General features: G+C 35.2%; 1 protein-coding gene across 5 annotated transcripts in view; it reads right to left on the bottom strand.

The window, feature by feature from the left end:
- Positions 1 to 15,632, bottom strand: part of C2H1orf112 (chromosome 2 C1orf112 homolog) — a 91,567-nt gene that overhangs the window by 26,858 nt on the left and 49,077 nt on the right. For 4 of the 5 annotated variants that reach the window (XR_005215167.1, XM_037825378.1, XM_037825377.1 and 1 more), the window contains 7 exons: positions 10,742 to 10,890; positions 10,358 to 10,487; positions 8,396 to 8,582; positions 7,492 to 7,574; positions 7,047 to 7,098; positions 5,670 to 5,759; positions 1,976 to 2,161 (listed from right to left, as the gene is read on the bottom strand). Coding sequence is in view for 3 of the 5 variants with exons in the window: in XM_037825378.1 (XP_037681306.1) it covers positions 1,976 to 2,161; positions 5,670 to 5,759; positions 7,047 to 7,098; positions 7,492 to 7,574; positions 8,396 to 8,582; positions 10,358 to 10,487; positions 10,742 to 10,890 (877 nt within the window). In the remaining 2 variants the exon portion in view is untranslated. Of the gene's footprint in view, positions 1 to 1,975; positions 2,162 to 5,669; positions 5,760 to 7,046; positions 7,099 to 7,491; positions 7,575 to 8,395; positions 8,583 to 10,357; positions 10,488 to 10,741; positions 10,891 to 15,632 lie in introns of those variants that run through there. The other variant, XR_005215168.1, reaches the window with a different exon arrangement.

Here is a 15,632-nt window from a genome sequence, read left to right on the forward strand (position 1 = left end):
TTATACCAGTTAGAACGGCTGCCATTAAACAAACAGGAAACTACAAATGCTGGAGAGGATGTGGAGAAATTGGAACTCTTATTCATTGCTGGTGGGACTGTATAATGGTACAGCCACTCTGGAAGACAGTCTGGCAGTTCCTTAGAAAACTAGATATTGAGTTACCCTTTGATCCAGCAATTTCACTTCTCAGTATATACCCAGAAGATCTGAAAGCAGTGACACGAACAGATATTTGCACACTGATGTTCACACGGGCATTATTCACAATGCCAAGAGATGGAAACAATCCAAATGTCCTTCAACAGATGAGTAGATAAACAAAATGTGGTATAAACATATGATGGAATACTATGCAACAGTAAGAAGGAATGAGGTCATGAAACATATGACAACATGGATGAAACTTGAGGACATAATGCTGAGTGAAATAAGCCAGACATAAAAAGAGAAATATTGTATGTTACCACTAATGTGAACTCTGTGAAAAATGTAAAATAAATGTTTTATATTGTAGAATGTAGGGAACCCTTCAGATAGACAGCAACTAGTGAAAGGAGAACGATAATCTAATATGAACTCATAAAATATGGAGAGTAATCTTAATGATATGGGAATGCTCAGGAATGACTATGGTTTGTTAAATTTCTTGGGGTATGGTAGGAACATGTTGAAAGCAATGTAGTTAATTTTAGGTTATTCGTTTTTCTTATTCCTTTGTTTTGTTTTGTTTGAAATGTTTCTTTTTAATTTTTTGATAAAGTATTAAAAAATTCCTCAGCAACAATGCATTTAATAATCAAACACAGCATGTAAGAAATATAAATGTTTATAACTTGAAACTAAAAGTCTTTTCGGTCTTTTCTGGATTCACTCTTATCGACATGTGAAAATATCCAAATCTCTCTGAAGGGCCAGGCATAGGGTTGGTTGAGATACTATCGGGGTAGGGAGACGATCATACAAGAATGCAATGATCAGTAACAATGCTTTTATTCCATTATACTTCAACAACCACACCAAAAATTATGTAATTACCATACAACTGTTTATTTAAGATCTACCTATTTCTTTTACAAATAAACATGTTAAATGACCTACTGGACTAAAATTTTGGTCCTAGCCCAAACTTGTATTCAATTTTTAAAAATTGGTGCCTTTATTTTACCTAATATAAAACAAAATATCTTTTGTCTTTAGTGTAGAAATCAGTACACATTAAATGCAAAACTTGGACAAATCTAACACACTCCTAACCAGGTATTTAAAAGATTTCCCAAAATAAAGGTATATAAAAGGTTATATATTCCCTTGCTTGCTTTTTTCCAATTATTATAAACCTGATATATGTTTCTTATTTTATCTGTACACTGCTAATCTAGACTGTAAGTCCGTAAGAGTAGGAAATGTTTGTTTTTTTCCCACATATATTCCCTTTACCCAGAAAGGAGCTTGACACAAAATATTTGTTGAATGAATGAATAAATGAACAAATACTAAAATGAAAAATTCAACCACATGTCCTATGTTCAATCAATTGCAAAAAATTATAAGTTGCCTACCTTCTGTAGGTCTCAGTCACTTTCTTATTATATTATTTTAGGAGGGAGCATTTGAAGTAGAAAGGTACATCAAGGCTCAGAGTAGGTTTGCACAAAATGGGAGTTGTACTTTGTAAAATAGAATCATGTCTAATGCATCAGCAAACATACTATAAATAATTTCACTCTATATTTAATTTTGCTCCAATATGTCTTAAGAAACAAACCATGTTCCCTATTACAATTTACATCATTCAAGATAATAGTAAGCTTTTCATAGACCCTTTTATGGTCAAGAAATCTGAAAATCCTGCCAGTTTCCAACCTGAGAACAAAGACTGTGTGTCCATCTTATTTACAACTTACTCCCAGTACGTAAAACAGTGCTAAATAAATTGCTGCTGAATGAATCAAATCAATCAAAATTATCTTACCAGAGACTCAAGTTCTCCCAAAGTATGACTGCTACTCAGCCATTTCCTGCAAAGTGCAATGCTCACTCTTGTGACCTCACTTGCAGTTTGTTTCCTAATGTCAGCAGATAAAGCCTGGAAGGAAATATACTGCCACAGAGGCAGATTTTCTGCTTCTTTTGGGGAAAATTTCTGGATAAACTCTACCTGAAATAAATTGTTAAAGAAACAAGAGGAAATGAGACTCTCTGATGAATGGATGCCCAAAACCCAAGCATTAGCCTCCATATTTAATATTTTAGAATAGTTTAATTGCATGGTAATATTGCAAGCAAACATTATATCTGTTGTATTTCTGTTTCCAAAATAAAAACAGTTTAAGTAGAACACAGTTTAAATGCAATAAAAAATGTTTAAAAATGTAATTCATTATTAATGTCAGGTATTTTATCACACTCCTACCAGTAAGTCCATCATTTTCCTAAGTATATGTTTATTCCTCACCTCATACAGTTAAAAGCAAGATTTCAAATATGCCAACAAGACTGACTCAGCAAACCTCTGTGGTTTATTATTATTATCTCAGTCAACTACAGCAAAGTACTCAAAGCAGCAAAGATCCCAGTTCCGTTTTCATGTGGGTGAGCTGGCTCTAATCTACTTTAGACTAACTCAGTTTTAGACAACATACTAAATTAAATTCACAAACGTAAGTCGCCAGAGTGTGGCTGGCAAATCCATTCTACCACTGAAATAATAATTCAAAGTGCTTGCCCAGTTAGTAAAGAAGCAGTACTCTTTTGCTAAAATGTAGGCATCAGCAGACTAGATTAAAATGGAAAACAAAAGCTCTGAAAAATGTTAAATTAGTTTTTGGTGGAAAATCAAAAACAACAGGGTCCTTAGTTACTAAATTAAGTATAATCCAAATAGGAAATATATTAGTCTATTTTTTAAGAACTGGCATAATTCAAATTACAATATCCAAAATCTGCTTGATGAATTAAAACTTTTCCTACCTCAAAAAGTTTTTTTTAAAAAAAAGCTGCTTTAAGCCTACAGCAATGAAACACTATATATAGCACTTGACAGAAAACTCTCATGTTATATGCTATATTTCTATTTGAATTATACTTCTTTAGAAGAAAATAGTTATCTGTCAAAACAAGGGAGAATCCATGTAGCTACTATAGCCAGAAAAATGGATACCTTGACAACCTACATGTCTGCTATAATAAGCAGTTTTATATGAATCAAACTGTATCAAAAAGCCACAAGAATTGCATCAACTGATTTAAAAAAAAAAAAATCACCTTTCTTTATAATAAAATCCAATGAGTATATGAACTAGTTTCCTTCCTAAAATAGGAACTATAAACAATAATGCCATGGACAACATAAAAGAGTAGGTGCTTTTACTCTTTCATGCTACATAGAAAGAGTTAAAGATTCTGAGGTTGAAAACCCTGGTCTTAACACAATTTTAAAGATTTAAAACTGTTAGAGTCAACAGCAATAGTTCACTAGAGTGAAATATGGGTGGATAATTCACATAGAAAGCCAAGAGAGCCAATTTTCTCTGATTAAAGGAGGCAGAATCAGCAACCCACAAATGGAAGAGGGCCCTGAAATAGTTCATAGAACAGTTGGAAAGAGCAGTGGAAAGAGCACAGACTTTGGAGGAAGACAGATCTGATCCCTGTCCAGCCATTTAACTTCCTGAGATACTATTTCTTCATTTCATCATCTGTAAAATGGACATATCACCTATTCCACAGGGGTGCTGAGTAAGGACTAAATAAACTAAAAGTGCCCACTACAAAGCCTAGCCCATATTATAGTCTTGAAAATGTCAGTTCCTTCCTCTTTCCTTTAAAGGGAGGGACCATGTCTTAAGGGAAAGGAAAAAGAGCTTGGTGGAGTAGAAATAACATTTAAGTGCCCACTTCATACCATGTGTGGGTGTGGGTGTATATACATGCTTTATCTCATTAAGTCTCAATTGCCATGAGGTAAGTATTAGTATCTCAATTTTATGAATAACTCTCCCAAGGACTCTCAAGAAGGAAGGGATTCAAATTCAGGTTTGTCTCCTAATCTTAAATTTTAGCACAGTGACTTATTCACAGAAGGAAATCAGTACCTATTTGTTGACAAAGAACAAATTAAAAGCAACTCCTCATTTATCTATACCTTACATATCTGATAGCCTCACTCATTTGGAAACATTTAGAAAACTGAGAAGTATGCAAAAGAGAGCTCTAAGCATAGACTAAAGTTTATCTACTTTATTTATAAACAGTTCCTAGACCTTACTCAGAACAATCTGAGTATAATTCAATCTGAAATATATTATTCTCAGGTTAAAATTTACCAGCCAATATGGAAAGATGGCAGTTTTATTCCAAAATTAGGTAACTGAAGCTAAAAGAAAAAAGACTTGCATAAGGTCACATGGCTAGTAAATACTGGACTCACTCATACCTACCTTTCCCTTCCCAATTCCATTTCTTCAGGAAGGGCCTCCCAGTTAACAGGGCCTCTATGAAGAACATGTACAAGGAACCAAGGGCAAGCAAGACCTTTGATAGGGGGAGTGAAAGGGATTAAAATTCTAAGAGACCTGAAGTTGACACCTCTTGTGGAGTTCTGAAAGGAAGAACTGTGATTGTTTCTGGAAGGCTAACAGGTGGAGCCGGTGTGCTTTCCGTCTTGCAGACACTTTTAAGGAAGAGAACTAAGTAGGTCAGAATGGTTCCTCTGGTGCCTGGCCATCTTCTCTAGGGCAAGGAGGCAGACATGGACTTGGGGTAAATACCCTAGTCAAAAATAATTCCTAGCATTTATTAAGTTCTTCTCTTGAGGCTAATACTACATAAATATTTTGCATACACTGTCTCCTTACAAAATTAGTCCTTATAAAATATTTCCAAACAGATAAGCATCTCCCACATCTTGAAGACAGGGAAATTGTGAAGTTCAGAAAGGATGACTTGCACAAGGTCACAATGTGCCAGGATTCAAACCAAGACCTGTAAGAGGTCAACTCCCATCACTAACATAGTGGTTCCCAAGCTTGGAACCACGTCAGAACCATGTAAGAACTTAACAACAACAAAAACAAATTCCTGAGCCTCACTCCTACCCATGACATTCACAGATTAGGGTCCAGGGCCTGTATTTTTAAAAAAGCTCCTACAGGAGTTCTGATGTGACCAGTCTGAAGGATACCCTACTCTACACTGGTTCATGTAACTGGATAATATCCTCTATTATGGCTGAGCTTGTTTTCCTTACAATAGCAGACAACTAAGGCTTATCATACTTTCAGTGTTCCCCTACAAATTCAACTTATTTACTATAAAAAAATTCTCTAGAGACATTATTAAGGGCATTAATAATATTGTAGCTATTTAAAGTAACTTAAAAGGGGCAGGGATATAGAACCATTTCAAATATGTATGAAAAAACAGGGGAGAGATATATTTCAAGAAGACAGAATTAGAATGATTATCTATAACTTGGAGCAAGGATATTAGAATCTAAACCCAGGTAAAACAATAAACAAATCAATCAGTACATTAAAATTTTATGCTTAGATCATGTCAACATTCAAATTTAGAATAAACAGAAAAAGGGGGGGCGGGCATTCAAAGAAGTCTGAACTCAATTCTCAGCAGTTGCTCAAAGACAGTCACAAAGATAATATCCTTGCCTGATGGGGTGGGGCCATGAAGAAGAACAGACGCCTCAACAATACTGATAGTTTAGTGCGTTGATAACATTCTCCAGGGCAAGATTTTACCTGGGAAAAGAGAAAGAGGAGAGACTGAATGATATATTAACAGTAGCTCTTTCTGTTAATTTTAATTTTTACTTTGGGACTTTTCTTCATATAATTTTTTTCTTTAATGAACCAAGATTACTTTCAATATCAAAAAATATTTGTCATTATCTTTAAAAATAACAGTTTTTAATTTCTATTTCCAGTCATCATGTTGATGGCAACTGAGGTAAGTTAATCCTCCTACTCAAAGACTATTCATGGAACTTTTTAAGATCTAAGCTCTAGCAAACACTATAAGATGGTAGAAACTTCAGAAAAGATTTTAAACTCAATTTTCTGGAAATCAATTCCTATTGTAATGCACTAGATCTTTTATTTAAAGAAAACCAGTGACAAAATACACAATATAAAAATCATTCCTTATTTAACTGTTTTGTAAATTCAGGCTTCTGCAAGATGTGTTAAGGATTTAGTAAAGGTAAGTGATGATCAAGACCATTAGCCATAGAGACACAGATGTCAGTGGCTCAAGCTATTATACATCTCACTGGATTTAGTCCACAAAATCCTTAAAAATGCAAACCAAGAACTATATCTAACAGTAAGTCCACTAGGAAACAAAAGTGGCATGGAACCACATAAGTTCTTTATCAAAGGACAAGGATGGAGAGAAAAAAACACAAAACAGGTCAAAACCATCTAATATGGAACATATCAAACATTTCACAATTTAAAAGCAAAGAAACTTCTACACTGAAAAGATTAAAAGAAATCATTATGAAATCATTTTGCTCTTTGTACCCATTCACAAAGCATTACTTCTTTTTCCAAAGGGCATCACTCTTTACTAGATTTATCCATCCCAAATAATCCTAACAGAACAAGAAACAACAAAATCAAGAGTTAGCTTCTCTAAGTCATATTAAAAACAGAGAGAAAGAGAGAGAAACAGAGACAGAGAGAGAGAGAAATATGAACTCTTGGCTTTCAACTTACAACTATTTTCTTATCCTTTAGTTTGCATTTAATTTTAAATTTATTCACAAATAATCTAGTCTTCCTTTCCTAGAACAATTACTGGAACTCTAAAAATTTTGAAAACATGAGATGATTTCCCCAGTTTTACACATATTGTTTCTAGTCTGCCTTTCTCAATAGCATCCGCATTAACGCAGCAAAGAAAATGTCAATACAATTTTAGCAACATGCCATTTCTGCTTTTGATTTTCACATTTTCAAAGATTATCAGATCTCCAAAGGAACTATATGGCAAGTGAGTGTTTTAGGCCTTGTAATTCTACTCACCAAATGAGCCACTATGCTGACATGGTGTGCACAGAGTTCAGCAGTCCCGTATCTAAGATATAAAAAGGCAAACAGGTTTTATACAATTACTCAGAAAACAAAGGAGATGAACTTCCATAAAGTACAAAATATTCTGATGGGGGAATATAAACTGCAGTTAATTCCATGGCCAAGAAACAACATAATAGTTTTGACGCACTATTATGGTCAAAACTATTTTGGTTCAAGCAATAACCATCTATTGGCTTGAACCAAAGAAGGGAAAACCATTTCCTAATTAGCACTGTGATATGAAATCAAGTCTTTTTGGGGGAGGGGGAAATAGAGAGAAAGGGGTGTTAGAGGATTACTGAAACAAAATTTTTCTATAAATTTACAGGTATAAAATCATTTACTGTTGGTTACCACTATAAATCAATCCAAAAATCAAAGAAATATGTTGTACCGAGCAAGGAAACACCACGCATCCATTGCTAACAAAGAGGTGATCATTTTAGCACTAAGCACAGCATTCAACAGAGCAGCATCCTAATGAAAAACAGAAAGGTTACATTAAAATTATTATTAATATGGCATTTCTTAAAACAAAGCACTATCAGAATCCAAATAACAACAGAGCCTCACTGGGAAGTACTACTGTATCGACAGAAGCTATGCTGCTATTCCCTCAACATTTATTGAGTACCAACTAGATGTTAAGGATTGTACTGAGCTATGGGGATTCAGTGGTTTTAAATGTGGTTACTCACTCACTAGTGTCCACAAAGATTCTCTACGTAGCCTGAAATCTCTAAAACAATGTATAAAACAGTATGCCTATCATTTTGTTTCTGCCTTTTACTATTCAAATATAATATTTCATATGTGCCAGATATTACCCAGTGGTATATCTTAATTGATACTGATCCTTTGTAAATTACAGAATTTTTTTCCAAGAATTTTCTCAACTTTGTTTCTAATCCAATTGCATTTTTTTTTTAAAAAGTCTACATCATACCAAATAACTATAGGAGACCTAGTACTACATCCTTCCCATTTTATGAAACTGAATTAGGTGAAATCCTACACATTTTTCTTCTCACACTCTTTCATTCCTCCCAATCCAAAATGTTTCCCCAAATACTTTAGTTAGTATATTTTAATATATTAGTATCTAAATACTACAGGAATCTAGGGTAGCCATTTCCTAGGGACAGGAGAAAATGAAAAGGCAAAATGTGTAAGCCAAGAGAATGACATTCAAAAATGACATACATTGGCTTTTCCCACATATTCCTCTGTTTCTGAATTATAATTTCAATAAAAAGAAGAATGTAACCTCAGCTTAGCCCAGCAAGTCACAAGCTTACCAGTTCAGGAAACAGTGAAGGATGAAAAGAAGCAATAAATGTACATAGATGAACACAAACATGCTGATATAAGGTGACAGCAACCTCAGCTTGCCCTTTACTCTTTACACCCTGTAAATGAACAGGTAGAGAGAGTTCACCAGAACACTGCTCAAAACTGTAGAAAATGGCTTTGAGTAGAGATACCCTGCAGGGAAAAATGAGAACATTGAACCCAACATTATTAACATTTAATAATTAGCAGCTATAATAACAATATGACATTTTGAGGGTTATTTTAGCAAAGCATAATGTCTTGAGAGGTATATATCAACAATAGTTTCCAATATGTGTGAATATGCATACATAAAATAAATATATTCACTGACAGAGAAATTCCTTCAATGAGAAGAATTTTCCTAGACATTTTTTTTCTGATCATCTGTCAAGTGTTTACCATAGTACTGAGCTGTAAATGGTCAAAGACAACGTTCCTCTAGAAACGTCAACTTTAAATTACTAAAGTAGATATCTATATCTATATAGCTCAGACAAGGAGGAATCATTTTAAGACTGAAATGACTAAAGAAACTTTCATAAAGAAATTAAATACTTTAAAAATTGGCAACATATAAATAGGTAAAGATGAGAAAGCATGAGTAAAAGGCAGACATGAATAACCAGTCTGACAAAAGCAAGATATGTGTAGGAAATGAATTACTGGATGAGGAGCGAAAGTAGAAGCTGGTGACAGACTGAAATAGGCTTTAAATGCAAAGCTGAGGAGTTCTAACATTATGCTTTGGATTTTGAGCAAGAGAACAGAAAGCTCAGAGCCAGGCTTTAGGGAGACTAAACTGGTTGTGGGACATAAAATATGTAAAGGAAGGGGCAAAAATCTAGAGGATAGCAATAATCCAGGCAGAAAGAAATGAGGGCCTGGATTACAGTGCTGGCAAGGTAGATGAATACAAGTAAAATTTCCCAGGAGATAACTTATTATAAAGTATCCAGCATTCTATTTATGATAACTCATTCCTAAATGTTATTTATTACATCTACTCTATTAGTCAATGTTTGTAACACTGACCATTTGGCAATGCCTTCTAAAACACTGAACAAAAAACATGTTATACCTTTATGCATTTGTGCCAGTTTGAATGTATTATGCCCCACCAAAAACCATTACCTTTGATGTAATCTTGTGTAGGCAGACCTATCAGTGTTAATTAGGTTGTAATTCTTTGAGTGTTTCCATGGAGATGTGCCCCACCCAACTGTAGATGATAACTCTGATGAGATAATTTCCATGGAGGTGTGGCCCCACCCATTCAGGGTGGGCCTTGATTACTGGAGCAGTATATAAGCTCAGACAGAAGAAGCAAGCTTACTACAGCCAAGAGGGACACACTGAAGAAAGCACAAGGAGCTGCAGGTGAGAGACAGTTTGAAGACAGCCACTGAAAGCAGACTCTTGCTCTGGAGAAGCTAAGAGAGGACAAACGCCCCAAGAGCAAATAAGAGTGACATTTTTGAGGCGCTGAAGCCTAGAGAGGAACATCCTGAGAAAAAGCCATTTTGAAACCAGAACTTGGAGCAGACGCTGGCCACGTGCCTTCCCAGCTAACAGAGGTTTTCCGGACGCCACTGGCCATCCTCCAGTGAAGGTACCCTACTGTTGATGTGTTACCTTAGACACTTTATGGCCTGAAGACTGTAAATGGGTAACCAAATAAACCCCCTTTTATAAAAGCCAATCCATTTCTGGTGTTTTGCATTCCGGCAGCATTAGCAAACTAGAACAGTATTTTATATTAATCTAATTATTATAAGGTAATAATATATAAGAGGTCTATGCAATAACTATGAAATAGAATATTTGAAATAACAAAAACCTTGACTTCAGGACCATCCCAAACAAGGTATTCACTATAGTAAACCACCTGTAACATAACTGGATATAAACAACAGCATGCTTGCTACCTGGCTGTGGCTTCTGAGAACTGGCTTTCTGTGCACCACAGAGTCTGCACATCCAAAGGCTGAGAAGGTAGCTTATCCATGATGGCAACCAGAAGTAGACATTGTGGTAACTGTAGTTCACATGGCAGGTCTTAGAGGAAATGAAAAGACAACAAATTATGACAAATTGGGGCAGAAGAAAAATATGAAACTTTTTCACCAGATATCTGATTGATCTGTAAAGAACTTACAGAGATTTTTTTTTTTTAAAGAGAAATATGTTTGGAGAAAACTAAGTTCAAATGAAAGTAGAAGGAATTTTAAAGCTACATAAGGGAAAATAACCTTGTTTCTAATATTTCATAATTAATAGATGATAGAACATTAAATCTGCTCTGAGCTTACCTAATTTACTGTCCAAAACCACTTGCACAAAAGGTTGGAATGTGAGAAGCTGAGTGATGAGTGGATCCAGTGTCACTAGGAAAATACCTGCTATTTCCTCCTGCTGTGTTTTCGAAACCATGGCAGCATATAGGCTCGGAGGAAATTTGCTGGAAAGGGAGCGGAAAAAAACCACATACGTTAACAGTTATCTTCTAATTTCAGTTAAAGGTAAGTCCTGGACACAAATGTTCTTCTATAGTGAAAATATATAAAAAAGAAGTACTTTGAAACAAACTTCAAAGTACTGAATTGGAACTGGAATTATATGAAGATTTCTGAACTAAATAACATGGCTATAATTCTATACAAGTAAGAATTTATAATCTTAGAGAAATCTTTGGTATTGTTTTGATGCATTTTTTTAATACCACATTTTGACAATGGTTTCCTTAAAAATACTCTAAAAATACGAATCTTAAGTCAACTAGTAAAACATTAAATAAAAAAATGACATTTCTGATCCATTCTAGCTTAAACAATTCTATTAAAAGTTCATTTAGAACAGGTTAGAATGCTAGAATTTGCCATGAATCAATGCTCAGTTTCTCCAAAGCAAGCACTGTACAAGAAATAAATTGTGCACTAACACTAAAGGAAGATAAAAAGACTTTTTCATGTAAAATATCTCTAACTGGAATTTAAACTAAACTTCAAACCCTATGTGAAATAGGAAGAGATTTATTCAATATTTCTGTCATTATTTTAATTCTGGTAAATTTCACAGCAAAGGACAACAGCATTTAAAAGGATACACTTAAGCACTTATAAGCAATGAAACTTCATAGACTGGATGCTAAAGTTACAGAAGATCAAAGCAACTATTTAAGCTTTGCAATCAAATGATGTATTTTTTAATTTATTTTTCAAATGTTTATTAAGTGCCAATTATAAGCCTAACATTGTTTGAGGAGTAAGTGATAAAACATAAACAGAATATACAAAGTCACTGCAGTTGTGGTTTACATTATAGTGATGGGACAGTTAAACAAGTAAAAAAGATGAATAAATAATACAGATGTTAATAAGTGACTTGAAGGAAAAATAAAACAGGGTAATTTGGACAAGTAGTTCTAGAGATTTTATTCAGATGAAAGCCACTGGAGGCTTTCAGTAGAGAAGTGCCATGATCTGACTCATGTTTTTATCACTCACTTTTGCCACTGTAAGGCAAACAGTCTATAGCAAGGCAAGCATGGAAACAGAGATTGCAGTTAGAACAGACTTTTGCAAAACTCCAGGCAAGAAAATCATGGACCAAATCAGTAGTAGCTAAGGTGGTGGGAAGTGGATGGATTCTGTGTATATACATTCTGTATGTCTACATTACTAAAGCTAATGCTGACAGAATTTGCTAAGAGACTAGATGTGAGGCAAAGAGCAAGAAAAGAGCATAGAAGATGAAGACAAAATTTGACTTTATCTATTTGAAGAATGAAGTTGCCATTTAAACTGTGATGAGGAAGACAACAAGAGATGGGGTGTGGGGATGAGAGGTGGCAATCAAGAGTTCAATTTGGGACTGGCAGTTAAACATACACATCTGACATTCAGGAGAGAGACACAAATTTAGTCTAGAGACTAAATGCTGAGAGAGAAGGAAATGTGAGGACTAAGCACTAGGCCACACCCAACTTACAGAAACTGGGGAGAGGAGAAAGAACATGCTAAGGAGACAGAGAAGCAGCCAGTGAGATCAGAAGATAATCAAGAAGATAATCAGGAGGGGGAGGTACCCTGGAAGCCCAACAGAAGAAAGTGTCCAAAAGAAGCGTCAAATGCTGACAGCTGACATAAGATGAGGACTGGATGACCACAGGATATAGCTACATGGAAGCCACTGATGACCTTGACAAGAACTGTTTTGATGAAATGGTGGTACAGATGAAATGGTAGTACTGAAAAGGCATCAAGAAAGGAGGAACAGTGGTATAGAAACTTTTTAGGAGTTTTGTGTAAAGAGGCAGAGAAATGGAAAGATAGCAGGAGGAGGATATAAAGTCAAGAGATTTTGTTTGTTTTGTATTGTTCTGAAGATGGGAGAAATAGCAGTGTGTTTATATACTCATGAGAATGATCCACTATGGAGGAAAAATTGGTGATGTAAAGAGAAAGGTCATAAATGCTAGAGTGAGGTCCCTGAGCATGCAAGAGAGGATAAAATCCAACAAGATTCAACACACAAATGGAGACGCTGGCCTTAGATAAACACACAGACAGTTCATTCAGTAATGAGGAAATACGGGCCTAGATACAGGTAGAATAGTCGATGTATTCGAAGGAATACAATTGCTTTCATTTTTCTCAGTGACATAGGAAGTAAGGTCATTGAGTAAGGTGCTGCATACAGGAAGTTTGAAGAGGGAGAGATGTCAAAAAGTTTTCTAGGAGACTAAATGGTTTAGGGAAATGAATGACTGCTGGATAAATGGGCTGACATTATTTTAGTGTCAAATTTAGGACTCTCTAGATTAACTGTCTATTTCATATGTCACTTAGCCCCTATCTAAATTATGATACTACTTTGTAATTCAGGTTTTTCTTTCATAAGATGAAATTTGCCAAAGAAGAAATACAAATGGTTAAAAAACAGGAAAAACTGTTCATCTTCATTAGGTATGAGAGAAATGCAAATTGAAACTACAATGAAATATCATCCCACACCAATAAGAATGGCTGCCATTAAACAAACAGAAAACTACAAATGCTGGAGAGTATGTGGAGAAATTTGAACTCTTATTTCTTGCTAGTGGGAATGCATAATGATACAGCCGCTGTGGAAGACAGTTAAGCGGTTCCTCAGAAAACTAGATTTCAAGTAACCCTACAATCTGGCAATTTCACTTCTTAGCATATACCCAGAAGATCTGAAAGCAATGACACAGACAGACATTTGCACACTGATGTTCAAAGCAGCAATGTTCACAACTGCCAAGAGATGGAAACAATCTAAGTGTCCTCCAATAGAAGAATGGATAAACAAAATGTAGTGTATACATATAATGGAATACTATGCCAGCAGTAAGAAGGAACAAGGTTCTGAAACATATGACAACATGGATGAATCTTGAAGACACAATGCTGAGAGAAATAAGTCAGACACAAAAGGAGAGATACTGTATATTACCACTTATGTGAACTCCCTGAACAATGTAAAATAAGTGTCTTATAATGTAGAATATAGGGGACTGAGAGACAGAGAGAAGCTAATGAAGAGGAAATGATAACCAAATATGTATAGACACCATAATGAGGGCAAACTTAAAGATACAGGAATGGACAGGGGTGATGATTGTTCGTTAATGGGATTATAAGTATCAGTGCCATACTGAAGGCAAACATGACTGAAAGTGGTTGTTTAAAGTCATGTAGCCAACAAACTAGTACTATAAATATAAATAAGTATTTACATGATATACTTCTAAGGTATGACACTGGTACAAAGAGTTAACAACAGAGTGGTGTATGTAAAAACTACCCACTACATATTATAGACTGTATTTAATAGGAATATCTTAACAGCACTACACCAATACTAGGGGTGAATAATTAGTGTCTGATAAGAGCTTTGGGATGTTTCGTATTATGATAATTGTTTCAAATTGAGAGTGATGATTTTGTACGACTAAGTGAAGATAATGTGGGATACTGATTGTTTACCTTGGACAGACTACATGCTATGTGAAATTAGGAACCCCTTACTTAATAAGTCAAGCCCTCAACCTTCAGGTTTGCTCTTGCGAAACTTATGACTGTAAGAGGGAGGCTAAGCCTTTTTATAATTATACCTAAGAGGCACCTCCAGAGACCCTCTTTTGTTGCTCAGATAAGGCCTTTCTCTCTCTAAGCCCAATTTGGCAAATAAACTCATTAACCTACCCCCTACGTGGGACATGACTCCCAGGTGAGTGATTCTCCATGGCGACGTGGGACATGACCCCCTGGAAGGGGCCTAGCCCTGGCATCAAGGAATTGAAAATTTCTTCGCCAAAAGGGGGAAAAGAAAGGTAACGAAATAAGGTTACAGTGGCTAAGAGATTTCAAATAGAGTTGAGAGGCTATCCTAGAGGTTACTCTTATGGAAGCTCCAGCTGGATACCCCAAATGGCCACAGTATGCCAAGCACTAACAAACAGTAGTCCTAAAATACCTAGGTCCCTATCTGAGACTCTATAAAAGTTTCACTCACTAGGTTTATTTTTTCAGAAACTTAAATCCACCAGAGGGTTCCTATGCCAGATAAGTCCTAAAACCCAGAGGCAACAGCCTCTTTAAGAACATCAAACAGATGCAGATCCTGCCCCATAATGTCAACCCCCCATTTTTAATATGAACAAGTTAGGGTGGTCACTGCCTAAATACTGCTGAAGACTGAGAAAGTGATTAAATGAGAGGAATGGGCTAGCAACAGATGAGATAGGATATAACAAAGGATTATGAATACTGAATGTTTATAAAAATATATATATATAATTTTATTTGAGATGCTTGGTTATTAGAATAACTAGAAGGAAATGGCCGAAATGGTGGAACTGTAACCAACGGCATTCTTTGAAATTTGCTCTATAGTTACTTGTTTAAAACTTACCTATTTAACTACTTGTTAAATCATACTTTGAAAGTTAACACCTTTCCATATTTATGTTATATATGAAAATAAGGAAATACCTGAAATTGTCGAAATGTAACCCATAGCATTCTTTGAAATTTGCTCTCTAACTACTTGTTGGGACATACTTTGAAAGTCGTCACTGTTCTGTATATATGTTGAATTTCACAATGAGAAATGTATTAAAAGAAAAAAAAGATGAAGTTATTACTACTCAACTGAAATCTCATAGAAGTAAGATAA

The sequence above is a fragment of the Choloepus didactylus genome, chromosome 2 (assembly GCF_015220235.1).
Source record: "Choloepus didactylus isolate mChoDid1 chromosome 2, mChoDid1.pri, whole genome shotgun sequence".
Taxonomy (NCBI): Eukaryota; Metazoa; Chordata; class Mammalia; order Pilosa; family Megalonychidae; genus Choloepus; species Choloepus didactylus.